At 44.2% G+C, this 23,876-nt stretch overlaps 1 protein-coding gene across 1 annotated transcript; it reads right to left on the reverse strand.

The window, feature by feature from the left end:
• Positions 1–931: 931 nt before the first annotated feature.
• On the reverse strand, positions 932–23,611 carry LOC137365651 (probable G-protein coupled receptor 139). The gene is made up of 3 exons (XM_068028020.1): positions 23,520–23,611; positions 22,286–22,611; positions 932–1,836 (listed from the first exon to the last, which is right to left on the reverse strand). Exons 1-3 carry the CDS (start codon positions 23,609–23,611, stop codon positions 932–934), a joined length of 1,323 nt encoding a protein of 440 aa, XP_067884121.1.
• Between the last annotated feature and the right edge of the window lie 265 nt (positions 23,612–23,876).

The raw sequence follows: 23,876 nt of genomic DNA on the forward strand, positions 1-23,876 counted from the left end.
TGGTGTGTGGCTTGGAGGGGCATCAGCAGGTGGTGATGTTCCCACGAAAATGCTGCCCTTGTCCTTCTAGGTGGCAGAGGTTGCGGATTTGGAATGTGCTTTCGAAGGAACCTTGGGGCATTGCTGCAGTGCATCTTGTAGATTGGTGCACACTGCTGCCACTGTGCGTTCGTTGTGAAAGGAGTGAATGGTAGTAGATGGGGTGCCAATAAAGCGGGCTGCTTTGTCTTGGATGGTGTTCAGCTTTTTGAGTGTTGTTGGAGCTGCACTCACCCAGGCAAGTGGAGAGTATTCCATCACACTCCTGACTTGTGCCTTGTAGGTGGTGGACAGGCTTTTGTGAGTCCGGAGGTGAGTTACTCGCAGCAGGATTCCCAGCCTCTGACCTGCTCTTGTAACCACGGTATTTATCTGGCTACTCCAGTTCAGTTTATGGTCAATGGCAAACTGCAAGATTTTGATAGTGAGGGATTGAGCGATCGTGATGTCATTGACTGCCAAGGAGAGTTGGCCATTTCCTGGCACTTGTATGGCGCAAATGTTACTTGCCAATTATCAGCGCATTGTGAAAGTCCCCGTCCTCACTCTGTCTCCTTAGCGACAGATTCCGCCCGCGCTCAGAAACCATAGCAACAGGATCTGCCCCCACACTGTCTCCATCGCCATAGGCCTTGCCAGAGTTCAGACACAATTAAGCCACCCCCACCCCGCTCTGCCTCCATAAAGAAAGGACGCACGCCCTCTCTGTCACAGTGGAGACAGGCCTCGCTCCTTCCAGGTCACCTCGCAGCGGGTTACATCTCCAACCTATGTCCATAGTGGCAGGCTCCGCCCCATTCCGCCACCATAGCGACAGACCTCACCTCACTCTGTCACGTTAGCGAGAGGCCGCGCCCCATGGTAGCGTGTGATAGTGATTCATTTCCTCTCATTATTGACAGAATTTCACAATTGTAGTGAAGGGATATTTCAGCACATTCTTCAATTGCTCTCTGAAATGAGTCTGGGTCACGGCATAAATCGCAGTGTTTGTGCAGCAACTCAGGAGTTGCAGCATGAAAGCCAATTCCTGCACAAAATCAGGTAGATATACAGACACAGACACAAACCCCAGACCCCACATCCGCCACCATATCGAATTCACCATAAACACAACCCATAGCAGGATGAAATTGGCCGAGATAACTAACAGTAAAATGATGGATTTCCTTCGGCTCTCTATCTCTGGGTCTCTGCGATTCTCGCCACTCCTGTGAGCCTGGAGTCTCCTGCGTCCTCTGTTGCTCACTAAAATGTGTCTGATGGTGAGAGCATTGAGCAGCAGAATCACCACAAATGGGAGCCCCGGGGTTAGAATGTTGTGGAAGAACTCGACTGTTCCCCAAACCCGAGAGAACCAAACATCGACTGTTACCTGGCAAAACCAGGGGTAGTTCCCCAGCCTATACTCATCTGTTAGCATAAAAGACCAGAAGATGTTCTTTAAACAGCTCAACGCAGTCACTGTTCCCAGAACCACAGCCGCCGTTTTCTCAGTACAATATTTACTTTTCAGCTTCTGGCAACAAATGGCCACAAATCGATCAAAGGTGAAAGTGACAGTGAACCAGACAGAACAGTCTGTGGCTGCATAAAGCAGGACGGCGTGGATATTACACATGGGGATGGACTCCAGGAACTGAAACTGTTCCCAATAAACAATGGGAATGTGCCTCATTATCAGGTCGAGGATAATGACCAGTAGATCCGCCGTTGCCATGGCCACCAGGTAGCGAGTGACACATTTGGAGAGACCGCACTTTCGCCGAGACATGATCCCAATCGTAAGCAAGTTAACTGTGAGGAAGGGAAATAAACAGAGAAATTATATATCAGGCTGGGAGCAAAGAATTAAGGACTTATTGAGATTTATAAATGTGTTCCTGTATCCAGTGACATATTGAAATGATTGGACATGAAAAAAGAAACAAAAAAGTCTGTGGTATGGTGGAAGGAAGGAGTGATTAAATGACAAAAGGATGACATTGAAATTGTTAAACTCCATGTTGATCTTAATCCCCACCCCCCTTTCCCTGCCTGGTTTAAAAACTGTTCCAACTGTAATCTCCCCTTGTTCTAATAAAGGGTCAATGAATGAAACAAATACTCTGTTTCTCTCTCCACAGATGCTGCCAGACCTGCGGAACATTTCCAGCATTTTCTGTTTTTATTTCTGATTTACAGCAATGGCAGCATTTTGCTCTTGTACAGAAAGTTAAACGTTGGACTGACTGAGAGATTTCCTCACCTGTGGCAGGCAGAACGGAATTCATTTATTTCAAAGCAATAATTGGGAATGCGTCTTCTAAATAAATCAATGAAAGAACTAATCTCAATCGTCACTCACTTCACTGTAAGCTAGGGGAATTATCGGGAAATATATATCGGGTTGGGAGTCAAAACAACAGTTTGAAGGCGATCGGAGTGACATTTGTGCATATTTTACCACATTCATTATGTATCTAATTATTGTTTCAATGAGAGGGATTTCTGCTGGAGAGAGAAATTTAGCTGAATGTCGTGGAGACAGCGGAGCTGTTTCCAGGGGTCAGAAAACGTGAGGGGAACCTCGTCTTGGGAATTGAGAGCCATTACCCGGTCTAATTCAGTAGCACTCGAGCAATTTACTGCGCGGCGCCATGGCCCCATCCCTTTGAGATAGGGATCCCGCCTGCCAAAGCTGCTGAACAATCAGACGACCAGCATCTCAGTAAGACAGACAGTGCTACAGGGAACAGTGGGACTGCCAGTACTACACAGCGCCTGAGTTCAGCACCGTCTCTGGAGCCATGGACTTGAGGCAAGTGTGGTTTACGACACCAGGGCCAGTTAGTGACTCAGTGCCACTGCCAGTACTACACAAGGCCTGGGACGAGGGCTATCGCTGGAGATCCTGGACCCCAGCTAAGTGTGGTGGGGTTGCCAGGGACGGTCAGGTAGTGAGGGGCACAGCTGGTACTACACCAGGCCCGAGCCCATGCCTACTGTTGCTGAGTATGGACCCCAGGTAAGTGTTCTGAGGTCGCTGGGACTGGAAAGGGGGCGGAGGCCACTGCTGGATCTACTGCATTCCTGGGAACTGGAACATCACTGGTATCCCAGATCCTAGCTAAGTGTAGGGGTTTACGGGGGGGACTCAGAGGGTGGGGCCCATTGCATCACACCAGGTCTGGAAACAGTTGCATTGCTGCTGCCCCACACCGCAGTTTAATGTGGTGGGGTTTCAGGGACAGTCAGGGACCGGGAGCCAGTGTCCATACTGCACAAGACCTGGGACAAGGAACATCACTGGAGGTCGGTTCCCAGAGATATGTGGTGTGGTAGCCGGGATCAGTCACGGAACGGTGACCACTGCCTGAAAACAGGACCTTCGCTGGAAACTCAGAGCCAAGAAGATTGGTGCACTGTTGCATGGGTCTGTAAAAAAGAGGGGAGCACTGCTAGTACAAGACCAGGACTGGGGCCAGGGCCATCCTGGACAACCAGACACCAGGTATGTGTGGCAGGGCAGCTGGGGCTCGTTACGGCTGAGGGCAACTGCCGGAAGTGCACCAGTCCTTGGAGCAGGACCATCGCTGGATTCTCAGAATCCAGGAAGGTGAAGGGGGTGGGGGCAGGTGCAGCCAGGGCCAGTCAGGGAGTGGGGATCACTGCTGGTACACCAGGCCTTGGACCAGGAGCGGCCTTGGAGTACCAGACCCCAAGTAAGTGCGGTGAGGTTGTTGGTGCCAGTCCGGTAGCCCCTGGAAGCTGGTTGAGGGTAGTCGTTGAGTACAGGAGTGTTTAATGTCGAAGCAGCCTTTGCTGCCGGGAGTCCATCCATGGGCCACAGATTGCACACGGAGGGGTCCTGCTCCAATCCTACAGTGAGGCTCTCTTGTTTTACTGGGCGGCCTGCACAAGTAGCAGGGCTACAGTCAGTAGCCACAGTCAGTGTATAACAGTGGCGTCAGCGAGAGACAGACCAGCAGACAGTCCAGTTCAGAGCGGATCGAACTGGGGCCAATGTTGCAGGAAACTAGAGAAGTAGAGAGTGCTTTAAACTAAACAAGGCGGGCGATGGATCAAGCTTATGTACATGAAGCGAATCAAGGGTTATAGTCATGGCAGGACAGCAAGATAATAAAATGTGAAATGAAGGTTAGAGAATGGCAGGGAGTGACACAGAGAAAAGCCTAAGAATGGACCAGCGTTCGAGACTAGATGTTACAATGATAAGCAAAAGGCAAAATGAAAGGCTATGTATCTGAATGCACGTAGCATTCAAAAAAAAGTAGATGAATTGATAGTGTCACAAGTGTGATTTTTTAAAGCGAAGAATTTTGTGTGCTTTTGAGAACTGATAGAAAGGATTTTTTTGTGAATATTGAATGCTGAAACTTGGCGAGTGAACTGAGTGGGAGAGACTGCAAGGCACCTGTTCCAAACAACAGTAAGGGAAATGACAGGTCACGTGACATATTGTTAGTGTTCATTAATTTCTTTCTTTGTGAACGATCAGTGAACTGGATAGGCAGGAAGGAGAACAGACTGGCTGGCACCTTGTTTTTGCAGACCGGGGGTGGGGGGTGGAATCATTCTCTGAAGGAGAAGGTTGCCTCTCTTGTTACAAAAAAATAAGTTCTACATTTGGGTTAGTGTCTTTGGTCTGCTTGGCGGGAGAAAAGGTTCCCTGGGCAGGAAAAGCCACAGAGAAAGAGGAATTGATGCTCTCCGTGGAGAGAGTCTCCGTTGCTGAGAGGAAGCCCTGCATTTTTTTTTTTAAACTTGCAGATTCGTATTGCCTCCAGCCTCTGAGGAATCTCTGCCTCAGGAGTGATTCCTGTTTTCGGAGATGCTGAAAGCTCAAGAAAGCTTCTATTGCTGGATTGTTAGTTCAAAACCCAGGTAGACCTGTTGTTACACACTTTGCAGAAAGAGCTGTGTGATGTCTGCTGCAGGCAAAGTGCTGTGAACACCTAGACGTCACAGAATGTTCATCATCCTCGCCTGGAGAGACATCCAGTGGCATCCGACTATTCAACTCAGAGACATCTCACTGGCCCAGAAATACCCTACCAGAACGTGAAAACCTAATTATTTTATTATTCCTAAGAAGCAGTTGAAATTCAAAACATCCTTTTATAACCAGTTAAAAGTTTTGTTTTCTTGAATGTCTACGTGTGTGCATGAGGGTTAGGAAGAATAAGATTTTTTTTACATCTAGAGTTCTTTCATTGTTTTTTAAATCACAGTTTATCAATAAATAGCTAATTTTGTCGTTTTGTACAACAAACTAATTTGGTATGCTTTATTCTGGGGGATACTTCGGGTGTTTGATTTGACTATTTTCCAATAGACGGGAAACTCCACTAATATGCTATGACTTATAAATTAGTGGGACTGAATTGACAGTGCAGTACTCCCGCCTTGATCATAACATATTAATTGGGGGTTCATGTGGGGATCGTTTCCTATGCCAATTACGTTAATTGTGAGGGGAGTAATAATTTGAAAGAGAAAAAAAAAAGAACCAGTTTTCTTTTATAAGGTTAAAATCTATAACATTGGAATGGCATTAGCAGCTGCTGCAGTTTATTTTTAATTTTTTTTGCTGTGGGGTGGGGCGGGGAATGTGTCCCTCAGTGACTTGAAAACTTTAACCAAATTTGAACTGAAAGATTTGGTAGCACAATTGGGGTTCAATTTGAAATCAGGTACTAAAAATAAGAGATAATTGACAACATTGTTCAACATTTGCAACTGCAAGATGAAGAAGAAGAAGAAGAAGAAGAAGAAGAAGAAGAAGAAAACAAGTCAAAGGGTGATGCAGTAGAATTGGCTAAGATTCAGTTAGAAATGAAAAAAAAACTGAGCAGAAGAAGGACGAAGAAATCTTAAGACTGAGAAAGAATTGACAATAAAAATAAAGCTTGAATTTGAAAAAGAGGGAATTTAACTTAAAGACATGGAACGAAGACAAAGGTGCAGTACTGACTCCAGGGGAAATTCTGGTCAAAATGAATCTGAATACAGCCCAGGAACAAGCGAAACTGTGCTTAAATTTATAGAAGTTGTCCTTAAGTTTGAGGAAATGGAGGCCGAGGCATTTTTCATTTCTTTTGAAAAAATAGCCAAACAATTGAACTGGACAAATGAAAGCTGGACAGTGTTTATGCAAAACAGCTTGTTAGGCAGAGCTCATGAAGTTTAAACCATGCTTCCTGAAGAGGCTTCTGCAGATTATGAGATGGCAAAAAAGGGCTATTCTCGCTGTGTTTGATTTAGTCCCTGAATCTTATCGACAGAAGGTTCTTCTTGTCAAAAGGAAAAATAATTTCATATCCCTCAGGTAAGGCAGGCACACCCATCATAATGCTTAAGGATACAGGAACAACCAAATTGTTTTTCTGGGGAAAGGTATAACATTTCCACCAGAGAGCGCAATGAACGCTAAAGGTTTAGTATATGGTATTATTGGGGTGTATATGCCCATACCTTTGCATCGAGTGCATCTAGACACTGACCTAATGCCTGGAACAACAACTGTCAAAGCTGTCCATACTTTGCCAGTAGAGGGAGTTGACGAAGTCCTGGGGAATATTTGGCCAGAGGAAGTGTGTCAGTTTCTTCTGCAGTCACGGAGAAACCAGGTGAAGTTCAAGAAACAGAACAATTACGGAAACAAGTTCCAGGAATATTTCCTGCATGTGCAGTAACCCGAACAATGGCTAAACAAGTTCCACTTTTGGAGGTGAAATTAACCACAGACAGACAACCGAGTATCTGAAACTGTCTTTGGAATTTAGATAGTCCAAATGAGATGTTTAACAAGTCTTCTTTAATCACAGTACAACACGCTCTTCTAAAGTACATAGAAGTGGGGCTCATTCAAAGAGGAAATAGTGAGAGTTCAGAGTTAACATGTACCCATTAAGATGAAGGGGAGGACCAACAATTTAAAGGAACCCTAGATTACAAGGGATTTAGAGGATTGGATCAGGAAATAAAGAGGCTTATAGCAGATTCGAAGTGCCGAAAACAGCGCAGGCACTACAGGAGTATAGAAAGTGTAGGGGTTGCTTAAAAAAAGTAATTAAGAGATTTAAGAGCGGACAAGAAAAAAGCCCCAACGGGCAAGATAAAGATTAACCCTACGGCGTTTTTAAAGCATATTAAGGGCAAGTGAATAACCAGGGAAAGAGCTGGGCCCATTAGGGACCAAAGTGTCAATCTGTGTGTGGAGCCGGAGGACATAGGTGAGGTTTTAAATAATTACTTTGCATCTGTGTTCACTATGGAGAAGGATGATATAGGTGTAGAGATCAGGGAGGAGCATTGTGATATATTTGAACATATTAGCATTGAAAGGGAGGAAGTGTGTCAGTTTTAGGGGGCTTAAAAAGTGGATAAATCTCCGGAACCAGATGAGATAGAAGGGTAGCAGGGATAATCCAGGTAATTATAGACCGGTGAGCCTGACGTCAGTGGTAGGGAAGCTGATGGAGAAGTTACTGAGGGATAGGATCTATTCCCATTTGGAAGAAAATGGGCTTATCAGTGAGAGGCAACATGGTTTTGTGCAGGGAAGGTCATATCTTACCAACTTAATAGAATTCTTTGAGGAAGTGACAAAGTTGATTGATGAGGGAAGGGCTGTAGATGTCATATACAGGGACTTCAGGAAGGCGTTTGATAATTTTCCCCATGGTAGACTGATGGAGAAAGTGAAGGCGCATGGGGTCCAAGGTGTACTAGCTAGATGTATAACGAACTGGCTGGGCAACAAGAGAGTAGCAGTGGAAGGGAGTTTCTCAAACTGGAGACGTGTGACCAGTGGTGTTCCACAGGGATCCGTGCTGGGACCACTGTCGTTTGTGATATACATAAATGATTTAGAGGAAAGTATAGGTGGTCTGATTAGCAAGTTTGCAGACGACACTAAGATTGGTGGAGTAGCAGATAGTGAAGGGGACTGTCAGAGAATGCAGCAGAATATAGATAGACTGGAGAGTTGGGCAGAGAAATGGCAGATGGAGTTCAAACAGGGCAAATGCGAGGTGATGCATTTTGGAAGATCCAATTCAAGAGTGAAGTATACAGTAAATGGAAAAGTCCTGGGGAAAATTGATGTACAGAGAGATTTGGGTGTTCAGGTCCATTGTTCCCTGAAGGTGGCAACGCAGGTAAATAGAGTGGCCAAGAAGGCATACGGCATGCTTTCCTTCAGCGGACGGGGTATTGAGTACAAGAGTTGGCAGGCCATGTTACAGTTGTATAGGACTTTGGTTCAGCCACATTTGGAATACTGCGTGCAGTTCTGGTCGCCACACTAACAAAAGGATGTGGATGCTTTGGAGAGGACGCAGAGGAGGTTCACCAGGATGTTGCCTGGTATGGAGGGCGCTAGCTATGAAGAGAGGTTGATTAGATTAGGATTATTTTCATTAGAAAGGCGGAGGTTGAGGGGGGACCTGATTGAGGTGTACAAAATCATGAGAGGTATAGACAGGTTGGATGGCAAGAAGCGTTTTCCCAGAGTGGGGGCATCAATTACTAGGGGTCATGAGTTCAAAGTGAAAGGGGAAAAGTTTAGGGGGGATATGCGTGGAAAGTTCTTTACGCAGAGGGTGGTGGGTGCCTGGTACGCCTTGCCAGCGGAGGTGGTAGACGCGGGCACGACAGCGTCATTTAAGATGTTTCTAGACAGATACCTGAATGGGCAGGAAGTAAAGAGATACAGACCCTTAGAAAATAGGCGTCATGTTTAGATAGAGGATCTGGATCGGCGCAGGCTTGGAAGGCCGAATGGTCTTTTCCTGTGCTGTAATTTTCTTTGGTCTTTGAGATGTGTCCCAGAGGCAAATGAGGAGATAGCAGGGGCTCTTGTCACACATTTTCAAAACCTCTGTGGTCACAGGAGAGGTACCAGAGAACTGGAGGACAGCGAATGTGGTACCATTATTCAAGAATGGCAGTCGGGATAAACCAGATAATTACAGGCCTTTGAGTTAACAGCAGTGGTTGGGAAACTATTGGAAAAGTTATGAGACACAGGATAAATTTGGAGAGGTCGGGATTAAACAGGCATAGTCAGCATGGCTTTGTTGGAGGAGATCGTGTCTAACTAACTCGATTGAATTTTTCGAGGTGGTGACTAGATGTGCAGATGAGGGTAAAGCAGTCGATGTAGTCTACATGGACTTCAGTAAGGCTTTAGATAAGGTCCCGCATGGGAGATTGGTTAAGAACGTAAGAGCTCATGGGATTCAGGGCAAATTGTCTCCAAAATTGGCTTAGTGGCAGGAGGCAGAGGGTACTGGCTGAGAGTTGTATTTGTGAGTGGAAGCCTATGACAAGTCGTGTACTACAGGGATCGGTGCTGATACGCTTGCTGTTTGTAGTATACATTGTGTCACACCACATGGTCTTTATCAGTGTCCAGTCATACCACACAGTGTAATGGATACTCAAAAAACTTCACAGACACTAGTGAACCACTAATGGCCACTGTTTCTAACTTTTCAGTTCAACTTGCTGAAGTGCTGTTCTGTAGGGACACTTGGAATGAACACATGAAACAACTTGGAGACTATGTTTGGAAGTTTGAAATTCGCTGAATGGGAAGAAGATATGTGGTAAAAGTTAAAAACCAATATGCCAAAATATTCAGATGGAGCTTATTGTTGCAACCATTTGATTTGAAGATTGTACACATTTCGGGGGCGGGGGGTGGGGGGTGGTGATGAAACATTGTAGTTGCCGATGCTTTGTCACGAATGTAACGTTAGTGAGTTACATGAATAACAATGGTACAAAGCAAAATTGTGTTATCTACCAGTGGAGTAAATGGGGGCATGAATGCGTAAATATATTCCGATAGTTTTTTTTACGTCTGATTTGCATGGTAATGAAACATATTAAAGAAGGTCGTTTCATTTTACCAAGGTGTCACAAGAGTTTTGTTGTTTTTGTTTTGAACTCTACGAATTCGTAAAGCTTTTAAAAACTGAGAAAAAAATAACTTTTCTCTGTGAAAATTGAATGCTAAAACTTGGAGGTTGAACTAAATGGGGCAGATTCCAAGTCTCCTGTTGCAAATGGAGAAGCAATTCTATCCCCAACATGTCTTCATCCCACCCGGTGTGATACTGATGCACACAGGGAGCAGGAAAGGCCTAAGTCTATCACCGGCCAGTTGCAATCCCTCCCGGTGTGATACTGACCCACACAGCGAGCAGGAAAGGCCCAGTTATATCCCCAGCTTGTGCTAATACACTGGCAGTGCTACTGACCACAGTACACATTTTAGTAACGATGCAATTCTTTCCCTGACCTGTGTTGAACCCACCTGGAATGTTATTGGCCACCACACACAGAGTATTAGAGACGCAATTATGTCCCCAGAGAGAGGGCAGAATGTCGGTGATTGTGCTGCAATTTGTTTGGGTGATGTGCCTGCCATAGCTGAATAGCTGGAGGTATGTCGAGGCAGTGACAGATAAGTGTGAGGCTGTCATCAGTGGAAAATGTGTGAGAGTGAGATGGAGTATGTAAATGCTAGGCGTCAGTCCTGAGTGTTAGGGACTGCTGATGGCTCAGTGATGGTTGTGTCGTGATTTGAGAAGTATTAGACTTTGGTGGTTTTGGGGGTAGAAGTTGCAATGTGGAGATGAATTCACTGACATTGACCACCCGTGTAAGCTCATTAAACTTCTTCTAGCACTGCTGCCCTCGGAGCCAGACTTCTCGCATTGACCTCCCTGACCACCTGTTCCCAGCCCCTTCGGAGGACATTTCCTGAGGGTCTCCGCTTTACCCCACGCAAATATTGCCTCAGCCTCCTTGACTAAGGCCTCCACCGACACATCCGTGAACCACAGATCCCTCCCTCTGCCCTCGTATTCCATTTGCCTTGACTCAAATTGTAGCATTCACAGTCAGCAGCAGCAGCCTCCTGTGAAACCGTGCGTTGGGACAGACTACCTTTAAGAGCTGTACCCTGGCTGATACAGGAGCCAGTTCCACACACAGTTAGGCCTTTGTTAAGCGTGCAGAGAGACAGCAGCGCGGGTAGAATTCATGGAAATGAAGAGGCTGTATGAAGTTTGTGTATTACCTGCCTCAACAGTAACGGGTATGGACAGATCACGAATCACAACCCCTACTCACAAAAAACAGCACAAAACCGACTCTATTTTCCTTTGTTTCATTCTTACTTTATTTCCCTCTCTCTCTCTCCCTCCCTCATTCTCCATCCTCTGTCTCTTGTTCATGGAATCAGAGATTGATGCAGCAGAGAAGAAGGCTATTCGGCCCATTGTGTCAGCGCTGTCATACGAACATACGAGCATAGATACGTACGAATTAGAAGCAGAAGCAGGCTATTCGGCCCTATAGCATGCTCTGCCGTTCAATAAGGCCATGGCTGATCTGTTTGTGTCTCGGATTCCACACTCCCATCTACCCCGACAACCTTTGATTCCCTTGCCTAACAACAATCTACCTACCTCTGCCTTAAGAATATTCAATGACCCCCGCCTGCACCACCTTCTGAGACAGAGTTTCAAAGTCACATAACCCTGTGAGAGAAAAAAAAATCGCCTCATCTCTGTCCTAAAATGGCGACAGCTAATTTTAAAACAGTGCCCCCTGGTAATGGACTCAGCCACAAGAGAAAACATCCTCTGTACATCTACCTTATTAAGACCGTTCAGGTTCGTACATACTTCAATCTAGTCTCCCCTCACTCTTCTGAAGTCCAGTGAAAAGAAGCCCCTGTTTTCCAACCTTTCCATATAAGGCCACCCTTTCATTCCAGGTATCAATCTAATAAACCTTCTCTTTACCGCCTCCGACGTATTTACATCATTCCTTAAATAAGGAGACCAAAACTGCACACAATATTTGAGATGTAGCCCCAGCAATGCCGTGTGCAACTGAACCATAAATTCCTTAATTTGATTTTCAATTCCTCTTGTAATCAAGAATAGCATTCTATTAGCCTTCTTTATGATTTGCTGTAACTGCATACTAACTTTTTATGACATAATCTAGAACATCTAGAATGCTCTGCACCTCGGAATTCCGCAGTCAATCTACTTTTAAGCAATTCTCTGATTTTTATTTAATCTTCCTGCCAAAGTGAGCTTCACATTGTCCCACATTATTCTCCCTCTGCCAATTTTGTTGCCCACTCACTCAACCTGTCTATATTATATCTATGTTAATCTTTCTCCAAGCCTAGTAGTCCAGTTCACTTTAGTTAGCTCAGCTTTCATGCCCAGATAGATTCCCTTATTTAAGTTTAAAATATTAGTCTTAGACCTACTCTTCTCTCTGTCGAACTGGATGTTAAATTCAATCATAGTGTGCTCGCTGCTACCTAGAAGGGCCGTTACTATGAGATCATTAATTCATCCTGACACATTACACAATACCAAGTCTAATATAACCTGCTGTCTGGTTGGCTCCAGAACATGTTGCTCTAAGAAACTATCACAAAGCTTTCTATGACTCCTCATTCAGACTAATGTTGTCAATCTGATTTTTCCAGTTTATATGTAGATTAAAATCACGCATGATTATTGCAATCCTTTTATTGCAGGAACCCAACATTTATTCTTGTATACTTCGTCCTATATTATGGTTACTGTTAGCGGGCAGGTTGACCACTCCCACTGGTGACTTATTACTCCTACTATTCCTCATCTCCAACCAAAATGATTCTACATCCTTATCTCCTGAACCAACGTCATCTCTAAATATTGCACGAAATCCATCCTTTATTGACCATGCTAGCCCTCCAGCGTTACCTAGCTTCCTGGACTTCATAAAGGTCATATACCCCTCAATATTCAGGAGCCAATCCTTGTCATCCTGCAGCTATGTCCACGTAATGGCTATCAGATCGTTTTCATTTGCTTCAATGTGTGCTTTTGTTAAGAGCAACGCTGGAGTAATGCACTGTTAATTCACTCCCACTACTGCACACTACTGCAGCACCTGTGGAAGAGCCAGTCACTCGAGAATTGGCCTTTATAGTCACTCCAGGCGCTGCTCCACACACCACTGACCTCCTCCAGGCGCTTACCCATTGTCTCTCGAGATAAGAGGCCCAAAAGAAAAAGGTTGACGAACAGTCCCAGATAGGCGTTCGCAGTACTTTGAATGCAGCAGGCGTCACACCGATCTTTCAGCAAAGGGTGCAACAACAGGTCGACCTTTAATAGTAATCTTGCAATAGAAGCTTTCTTCAGCTTTCAGGATCTCCCATAACGTAAAAGGCAACAAGAATCACTCCTTAGCCAGAGATTTTCCAGAGACTGGCAGCAATAGGAATCTTCTAGCTTTAAAAAAAAATGCAGGGCTTCCTCTCAGCAAAGGAGACTTTCTCCACAGAGAGCGGCAACTCCTCTTTATCTGGGTTATTTCCAATCCATGGGTCTTTTTGTCTCTCCAGGCAGACCACAGCCACCACCTCAAGTGTAAAATTTCTTGTTTTACAAGAGAAGAAAGCCTTCTCTTTCAGGCAGATGTATTTTTTCTCCGTTCTGCAAAATACAGGTCCTAACCATTTTGTTCTGCCTCCTGCCTGTCAATGTAAAGTTTACAGAGGGAATTTAAGAACTTAGGATCTAGGCAGCTGAAGGTATGGCAACCAATGGTAGAGTAATTCAAATCAGTGATGGTCAAGAATCTGGAATGAAGTGAGCAGTGGTGTTCGGGGGTTGCTTTCAAGAGGAGATTATAGAGTCAGGGAGAGGTGAGGCGATGGTGGAAACGAAAACACAGATTTAAGTTTTAAAATGGAGGCATTGCTTGACCAGGAAACAATGTAGGCCAGTGAGCATAGGGGTCATGTCTGAGTGGGACATGGTGTGAGACGGAGGGCAGTGTTTTGGATCACATCAAGTTTTGGAGGGTAGAATATTGGAGACCAGTCAGTTCTTTGTTGTAATAGTCAAGGCTAGAGGTAACAAAAGTAAGGCTGAGTGTTTCAGCAGCAGAGAAGCGGGAAAGGGTGAATTCGGGCGATGTTACGTGGGTGGAATTAGACTGGTTTAGTGATGGTATGAACATTTGGTCAGAAGCTCATCTCAGGTTCAACAGTCACACTAAGTTTCTCTAAACAGTCTTGTTCAGTCGCAGACAGCTGCAAAGGAGCCTGTAGCTAGGAAGCGTTGTCATCAATGGCTTCAGTCTTCCCAATATGTAATGAGCAAGGCCGATATGTGAGGTAATATATTTTGGGAGGATGAATGAGGATAAGCAATACAAACTAAATGGTGCAACTACAAATGGGGTGCAAGAGTAGTGATGTAAATGCACAATTCTTGAAAGATGACACAAAAGGTTAACAAAGCAGTTAATAAAGCACATAGGTCCAGAGGCTTTATAATGGAGGCAAAGAGCACAAAGACCGGGAAGTTATGCCCAACCTACAGAAAACATTCGATAGGCCCCACCTGGATTATTGAGTTCAACACTGGGCACCACATTTTAGGTAGGATGTGAAGGATTTGGAGACGTTTCTGAAGAAATTCACTGGGGTACCTCTAGGGATGATTGATTACAGTTAAGTAGATATATTGGAGAAGCTGGGGTTGCTCTCCTTAAGGCAGAGGCGTTTCAGAAAAGATTTGATAGAGGTCTTTAGCGTTATAAAGTATTTAGTCAAATTAAAACAAGATAAACTTTTTCCAATATCGGACGTGCCAATCGCCAGCACTTTGCTGACATCCATCGATCACTGGGAGATGATGGACATGCAGCAAATCCATTTGCTATGGGATATTTTCATACCGGTGTTGTTTAGCTTGATGGATGAAGTGATCAATCAATGAGAGGCATGTTCTGTCAAAAGTGCTGCATGTGAGGTTGTTATCGGGTGTCGTTGTGGGGGTGCAGTTTTTGGTATTGGCATCTGTTGTCAAGCTGGTGTAGCCATTGATTGTCATGGCGGTGCATGCAACCCAGAGGCAATATCACCATTTTATTCTGCTGTTAGCCTGTGTCTTCAGATGTGACAATCAATGTTTATGACCTTCATGTCACTCCTGCAAGCATCCTTGAAGTGGAGTTTTGGCCGTCCTGATGGTCTTCTGGTTTGCATTATCTTCCCATATACAATATCCGGTGTCAGTCATCCAAACTGCGAACGTGCCTGAGACAGTAAAGTCACCTCCACTTGATGAAGGCTAGTATACTTGGGATATTTGCCTTCGAGAGGAGAGCTGTTAACACGAGGAGACAGATTTAAGGTGACTGGCAGAAACAGCAGAGGTAACACGAGAACAATCTATTTGATGCAATGAGTCATTCGGATTTGGAATACACTGTCTGAGGGGGCGGTGGATACAAATTGAACAGTAACCATCCAAACAGATGCAGATAAATATCTGAAGGAAAATAAAAATGCAAGGAAATAGAGGATGTACCAGAATTGGAGCTATGAGCATACGAATTAGGAGCATTAGTAGACCACTAGGCGCATAGAGCCTTCTCCACCATTGAATAAGTTCATAGCTGAACTGATTACACCACGTTTCCACCTACCTCCGATATGCTTTCACTCACTTGCTTATCAAGAATCTATCTACCTCTTCCTTAAAAGTATTAAAAGGCTCTGCTTCCATCGCCTTTTGAGGAAGAGAATTCCATGATACTCTGAGAGAGAGAAAAAAAAATCCTCATCGCTGTCTTATTTGGGCGACCCCCTACTTTTGAACAGTGACGCCTAGTTCTATATTCTCCCACAAGGAGAAACATCCTTTTCACATCCACCCAATCAAGATTCCTCAGGATCTTACATGTTTTAAACGAGTCGCCTTTTACTCTTCTAAGTTCCAATGGATACATGTCTTGTGTCCAATCTTTCCTCGTAAGACAGCTCGCCCATTCCAGATATTAGTCTAGTAAAATTTCTCTGTACTATCTCCAATGCATTTACATTCTTCCTTAAATAAGGAGATCAGTACTTTGCACAGTACTCCAGATGTGATCTCACCAGTGCCCTGTGTAGCTGAAGCATAACCTCCCTACTTTAGTATTCAATTTCCCTCACGATAAACAATAGCATTCTATTAGCTTTCCTAATTACGTGCTGTACCTGCACAATAACCTTATGCGATTCATGGACTAGGGCACCAAGATCCCTCTGCATCTCAGAGCTCTGCAATCTCTCACAATTTAGATAGTATGCTTCTTTTTTATTCTTCCTGCCAAAGTGGACAATTTCACACTTTCCCATATTATACTACATTTGCCAGGTCTTACTCACTTAACCTGTCTATTGCCCTTTGTAGCCCCCTTAAGTCCTCTTCACAAGTTACTTTCCTACCTATCTTTGTGTCATCAGAAAATTTAGCAACCATATCCTCGGTCCCTTTATCTATGTCACTTATATAAATTGCAACAATTTGAGGCCCCAGCACTGATCCATGTGTCAAATCACTCGTTCCATCGTGCCAGCCAGAAAATTACTTATTTATGCCTATTCTCTGTTTCCTGTTAGCTAGCCAATCTTCTATCCATAAAAATATGTTACTTCCTACACCATGAGCATTTATTTTCTGCAATAATCTTAGATGTGGCACCTTATCAAATGCCTTCTGGAAATATAAGTACAATACATCCACTGGTCCCCCTTTACCACAGCACATGTAACTCCTTCAAAGAACTTCAATAAATTGGTTAATCTTGATTTCCCTTTCAAAAAATCATGCCGATTCTGCCTGACTGGCTTGATTTTTTCTAAATGCCCTGCTTTAATGTCTTTATCAATAGCTTCCAACATTTTCCCTAAGACAGTTGTTAAGCTAACTGGCCTGTAGTTCCCTGCTTCCTGATTCCCTCCCCTTTAGAAGAAAGGAGTCGCATTCACGATTTCCCAATCTAACAAAACCTTCCCCGAATCAAGGGAACCCTAGCAAAACTGGAGTCATGCGAATCAGGGGAAACGTTCTCTGCTGGTTGGAGTCGTACATAGCACAAAGGAAGATGGTTGTGGCTGTTGGAGGTCAATCATTACAGGTCCAGGACAACACTGCACGAGCTCCTCAGGGTAGTGTCCTAAGTGCAACCATCTTCAGTTGCTTCATCAACGACCTGCCTCCATCATATGGTCAGAATCAGATATATTCGTTAATGATTGCACAGTGTTTAGTACCATGTGTCACTGTTCAGGTACTGAAGCGGTTCGTTCCGACACGCAGCAATACCTCGACAAAAACAACCTTGGTCTGATCACTGGCAAGTGACATTCACACCACACAAGCCAGGAGCGGAATGGAATAATCTTCACTTGCCTGGATGACTGCAGGTCCAAAACCACCCAAGACGTTTAAACCATTCAGGACGAAGCAGCCCGATTCATGAACACCTCAACCACCACCTTCAACATTCACTCCCATTCAACATCAAGGGAGCCCGAAAACCATCTACAAGGGAATGCAAACATTCTCTACAGGCATGCAGTTATTAATCAGGTGGTGCGAGGTGGAGTAGTGCGTATTAGACAAAAATAGGGCAATTTATGCTTAGAGGTGCAGGGCAAGGTAAATATACTTAACGAGTACTTCATATCGCTGTTTATTTAGAAAGAGGCATGTAACACAATATCAGTGGAAATGAACAGAGTGGAGGCAATGCATCGGGTAACAATTGATAGGGAGGAGGTACCGGAAAGGCTGGCTACACTTAAGGTAGATAAGCCATCTGGTCCGGATGGCTTGCATCCCAGGTTGGGGAAGGAAATCGTGCTGAGATAACAGAAGGGCTTGCCATAATATTACAATATTCCATAGATGGGAGAGGTGCCAAAGGATTACAGAGCGGCAAATGTGACACCCTTATACCAAAAAGGGTGCAGGGACCGTCCTCGCGATTGAAGACCAATTAGTCCAACATTAATGCTCAGTAGGTGTTTAGAAACAATTATCAGGGAAAATATCAAGAGACACCTGGAAAGGTTGAGTTAATAAGGATATCAAGCACTGCTTTGTGGAAGGAACATCATGCTTGAATTATCTAATAGAATTTTCAGCAAGAAAGTTGGTGAAGATAATGCAGTGGTTGATGTCCATTTGCATTTGAAGGAAGCATTTGATAAATTACCAGATAGAGGCTGGTTAACAAAATTGTGGCTCATGGAATAGGAGGGTCAGTATCCAATAGGTGAAAAATAAAATGTTCAATGGCAGTAAACAGCGTGTCATGTTAAAAGGTTATTGATTTCAGACCGGAGGATGGTAGACAGTAGTGATCCGCAAATATCATGGCTAGGACCACTGTTTTTTCTATTATTATTTTTGTTGTTTTAAATGACAGGAAACGTGTAATATACGATAGAATTTCAACATTTTCCGACGATAACAAACTTGGAGGAGTGACCGACAATGACGATGATCTGAACCGCCTGCAACACGACAAAGTTAGGCTAGCACAATAGGCAGACAATTGGCAGATAGAATTTGATATAGCCATGCGGGAGGTGCAGGAACAGAGGAATTGGCGCTCCATGTGCAGTGATCTTTGAAGTTGGCAGAACAGAATGAGAGTATTTTTAGTAAAGCTTATGGATTCTTGGGCTTCATAAATAGAACAATAGCGAAGAAAAACAGAGAAGGTATAATGAAAATTTATAAAGCTCTGTTTATCCCCCAATTGGACTGCCAGTTCTTATCACCACACTTTAGGAAGGATGTGAGGATGCTTGAAGAGGATGCATAAGACATTTAGCAGAATGGTTTCAGGATGGGTTTATTTTTAGTTACAAAGTTAGGTTGCAAAAGCTATTGTTCTTCTGGCTGGTGCAAAGAAGATTGAGATTTGATCGAGGTATACTATATTATGCTGGACTTAAGTAAGGCTGACAAGGTAAAATTGTTCCCATTAAGTAATGGCACAAGAATCGGAGACACAGATTGAAGATTTTGGGCAAGAGATGCAAAGGGAATGTGAAGAAGAACTTTTTTTTTATGCAGCGGTTGGTAATGACCTGGAAATTGCCACCCATAAGGGTGATGGATGCGGAGACAAATCAATGATATCAAAAAAAAATTGGATGAGCACTTGCAGAAAATGTACTTGCAGGGATATGGGCATTGTACAGGCAAGTTGAGCTGATTGTTTTGCTCTGCAGAGAGCCTGCATTCCGAATGGCCTCCTTCCATGTCATAGCTCTATGCCTCCAGCACTGGTGCAATGTTGCAGCAGTGTGCACCATATACAAGTTGAACTGTAGCAACTCACCAGGCATCCTTAAAAAGCACCTTCCAAACCTGCAAACTCTACCAGTTAGAAAAGCAAGGGGAGCAGATGCATGGGAATACCACCACCTTAAAGTTCCCCTCCAAGCCATACACCATCCTGACTTAGAATTATGTAATCGTTACTTCACTGCCGGTGGTTAAAAATCGTGGAACTCCCTTCCTAACAGCACTGTGTATATAGCTGCACTAATTAGATGGCAGTGGTTCAAGAAAACAGATCGCCACGACCTTTTCAAGAACAATTAGGCATGGGCAGTAAATGCTGCTCTGGCCAGCGACGCCCACATCCCATAACAAATATAATATTCTATAGCCACAGGGGTAACACTGTGTAGCAGCACTAGACAAGTCAGGGAGGAAGGAATCCAGGAAATATGCGACCTGCCTCGTCCTCCTTCTCCTCCTGAAGGTAGCCTCCTGATGCCTGGTTCCAATGTCTGTGATGGTGATGATATGAAAGGTACAGCAGAACACCTTGAACTTGGGCCCCTGCGCCGGTGTGTACCGGAGGGCTCCTCCTGAGCGGTTCAGCAATCGGAAGCATTGATACCTCTCGGTGTTGGTCTGCTCCACCGTGTTCCTGGTGGTTCTATTGTTCAGGTTATGCTTGGGTCATTTTCACGTGATTGGTTGGTGGCAGGGGAAGGGTGGGAAGCGTTGGGAGGTTATGAGCCGTCTATAGGGAGGATAACTTTGTCTCTGAGGAGCCTCATCCTGATTCTCTGCACAGGCCGAAGATAGAGCGAATGGCCAACGGCTTCAGAATGCAGGTAACGTGGTTGCTGCCAGGATACTGAATAGTCACCAACATGATGTACTGGTCACATACCAACTGAACACCAATGGAGTGAGAGTTATTTCACCTCCGGTACCTCAACCTATTGACATGAAGCCCCCACATAGACACGTATACCGTCAGGAATTCCACTTTCCCGGCAAAACCACAGGTCATTTCATCTTGCTTTCCCTCCTGATGGAGAAAATGATGTATTCATCACATACGTCATAGATAGCCTCTGCCATCTAGTGTATATATCAATGGCCAGCATACTAGAAATGTCACGTGCTCCCACCTGGAAAAAAAACTGAATGCATAAACGTCCAATCAAACTGTGACCTTCATAGCCACTGGCAGCTCCGTCCTTACCCTGCTGTGAATTCGTGTTGCAGGAGATGGCACGCTCTGCGACCATCTCCTTAAAGAATCAGAGTCACCTCACACATTGCTCCTGGGTCAGTGGTAGGTAGGAAAAGTCCTCTGGAAACCCCGGGGAGTTAAGACATAGCCCTCTCCTCCTCCATCTTTGCAAAGCCACCCCTCTCTACACCCTCTGCTCCATTTGTTGATCATGTTGCAGACCCAGATGCACTGTAACTACTGTGCTCATACCTCACCCACAGTTGGTTACCAAATCCTCTGTCCTCCTTGAATGTCTGCAACAGCTCACAATGCAACCTCCAGAAAACCATCCACAGCACCTCCACTAAATTTACAACTGCTGAGGTAAGTCAAAAGGCCCTCACCTGCAAATTAGGTGTCTGCTCCGTTTAAATATGGCTGGAAGTGTGTTCCTCGTGCAATTAACGAATACAGGCCATCAGTGAACATGTACAAACCAAGTTCAAACACGTGTGCCAATGCTGCTGGAATGCTCTGATCACCATGAAAGTCCACTGGGCAGAATCCATAAGTGGCTTTCAAGGCTTCTATGCTGCATAGCCTCAGCACCAGTGGTGTCACGGATCCCAGAATTGCAGCCACAGAGAAATCCAGAGCCAGAACAATTCACGTTTAAAAATGACCTGCAGAAATACTCTAAGGGAGAGAAAAAATGTAGGAATATTGGAAACGGACAGGAGAAAGAGACTAAAATAAAAGCAAAATACTGTGGATGCTGGAAATCTGAAATAAAAGCAAGAAATGCTGGAACCACTCAGCAGGTCTGGCAGCATCTGTGAAAAGAGAAGTGGAGTTAACGTTTCGGGTCAGTGACCCTTCTTCGGAACTGACAAATATTAGAAAAGTCACAGGTTATAAGCAAGTGAGGTGGGGGTGGGGCAAGAGATACCAAAGGAGGTCTAGATTGGACCAGGCCACATAGCTGACCAAAAGGTCACGGAGCAAAGGCAAACAATATGTTAATGGTGTGTTGAAAGACAAAGCATTAATACAGATTAGGTGTTAATACACTGAATATTGAACAGCAGCAAGTGTAAACCTGAAAAAAACAGTGTTTAAGCAAACTGAACAAACAAGGAGAATGAGACTAACTGGTGGGATGGGGGTCATAAAGACATCTGAGCACAAGAATAAGAATAACACATTTGGTGTGCTACTAGACCAAGAACAACTGTAGATAAGTGAGCACAGCGGTTATGAATGATCAGCATTTTGTAAGAGTTAGGATACTGGCAGCAGAGATTTCGATCGGCTGTGGTTTATGTAAGTTTGTAACTGAGAGTCTTGTCTGGGGAGCATTAGGATAGTCGAGTCTTGATTTAACAAGGAGGTAGATGGTGACTGAAGGAGCAGATTGCCTAAGGAGGTGATAGCAGACAAGATTGATGATGGACAGGATACTGTATTGTAACTCAGCTCAGGCTGCAATCGATTGGTGAGAAACTGAGCAGTCTGTTTCAGCCTCATATATTGGCAGATTCATTGGATGGAGACAAAGTTTGCATTAGGGACTGAAAACAATGGCTTCAATCTCCCTAATTCTTAAATAACAAGGACAGTAATATATTGAACTGTGATTTGCGCATGCAATAGCTGGATATGAAGACTATCCAGGGGCACCAACAGCAGCAAAGTTGTGACAGTAAATTAAAAGAACACTAATGCAGTTCGCAATGGTTTATAGAGTTAATAGCTGAAGAAAGAGGTTTACCAGGAATGACAACAGTAACAAAGAGGGCAGAATAAATGCCTAGATCAGTACTGCAGTTAAAGATGGTTTCTAGAATTAAAAGCTGGATAGAGAGTGACTTACCAGGGACACCAACAATAGTGAGGATGAGATAGTAAATGCACTGAATAATCTTCAGTGCATCAGTGATCCGCCACTCTAGTGGTAGCGAATCATCAGCTGCAGTAAGACTGTAAAACCAATAAGACAAACTCTTGCCCATTGTTGGAACATTCCAATCTGCTGTTCTCAAATTCTGTCCCATTGTTGTGACATTCCAATCAATTGTTCTCAGAATCTGACTCACTGTTGTTACGTTCCAATCTGCTGTTCTCACTTTCTGATCGATCCTCTCCCTCGATCTAAAGGCACTGGTCTTGTTAATGCCAGTATTGATGTTCCCACTAACACTACAGGATAACACATTGAAAGGAGTACTTTATTAATAAAAGCAGGAAACCCTCCAGGGACACAATTTGGTTACATGGAGACTGATATTAATTACAGTCACTGAACAAACTGATTCAGTTAACCCCTTTCAATCCAACACTTTTTGTGCCACTATAAAGAATAGCATTTACCCGATCTTGATGGGATGTATGAGGCGTGCTGATGGAAATAATGGTGGAAATAGCAGAGACACTGGCCAGAATCTGTCAATCCTCCTTGGATATGAGAGTAGTGACAGATGACTCCTGATTGACAAATGTTTTTTTTAGAGATACGGCACTGAAACAGGCCCTTCGGCCCACCGAGTATGTGCCGACCATCAACCACCCATTTATACTAATCCTACACTAATCCCATATTCCTACAACATCCCCACCTGTCCCTATATTCCCCTACCACCTACCTCTACTAGGGACAATTTATAATGGCCAATTTACCGACGAACTGCAAGTCTTTTGGTGGTGGAAGGAAACCGGAGCACCCGGTGAAAACCCACGCAGACACAGGGAGAACTTGCAAACTCCACACAGGCAGTACACAGAATTGAACCCGGGTCGCTGGAGCTTTGAAGCTGTGGTGCGAACCACTGTGCCACTGTTGCACTCTGTTTGCAAAAAAATGGAGATGTGGGTAAACTCTGTCATTACAGTTCCAGCAGCCTAACGTCGGTGTAACATTGGGAAACTTTGACTGTCTATAATCTGTGGACAAGTTATATGTGCCTTGGAAAAAAAAACAACAAAAAACTTGAGTTTGCAAATGACAAGCAGCCAGGATATATTAATGTCAATCATGTCTGACAAAATATGATCGAGTTCTACAATGACGTAATCGAGTATGGTGTGGAAGGTAACATGGTTAATATTACTTATATGGACTTTCAAATGTCACGTGATCAAATGCAAGCGAATGGAATTCTTTGGAAACAAGCACTCCATGGTTCAAATCGCTGGTGACCATGTGGATATGACATTGGCTAAGAAGCAGAAAGCATTATCATGAAATTATGCATCAGGTTGGGAGGAACAGCAACAGTTGAAGGGGTTTGTGGTGACATGTTTGCATTTGTTACCACAATCAGTATGTATCAAATACCAGTGACAGGCATTTCTGCTGGAGGCAGGGAGCTGAATTTAATGGAACCAGTGTGGTTCCTGATCACGGGCCGAAAATATGAGGGGAACTTCGTATTTGTCAACATCCCTATAATGATGGGGATTCTGCC

Source organism: Heterodontus francisci, unplaced genomic scaffold (genome assembly GCF_036365525.1).
Source record: "Heterodontus francisci isolate sHetFra1 unplaced genomic scaffold, sHetFra1.hap1 HAP1_SCAFFOLD_136, whole genome shotgun sequence".
In the NCBI taxonomy this organism is placed as follows: Eukaryota; Metazoa; Chordata; class Chondrichthyes; order Heterodontiformes; family Heterodontidae; genus Heterodontus; species Heterodontus francisci.

Bases quoted from the DNA above. Each gene is read 5' to 3' on its own strand.
- LOC137365651 (XM_068028020.1), bottom strand. From the start codon at position 23,611: ATGGTCACCAGCGATTTGAACCATGGAGTGCTTGTTTCCAAAGAATTC. The intron at 22,612-23,519 runs GTAATATTAACC...GTTATCCTGTAG, and splicing joins ACATTTGAAAGTCCATATAA to TGTTAGTGGGAACATCAATA. The intron at 1,837-22,285 runs GTAAGTCACTCT...CCTTCCTCACAG, and splicing joins CACTATTGTTGGTGTCCCTG to TTAACTTGCTTACGATTGGG.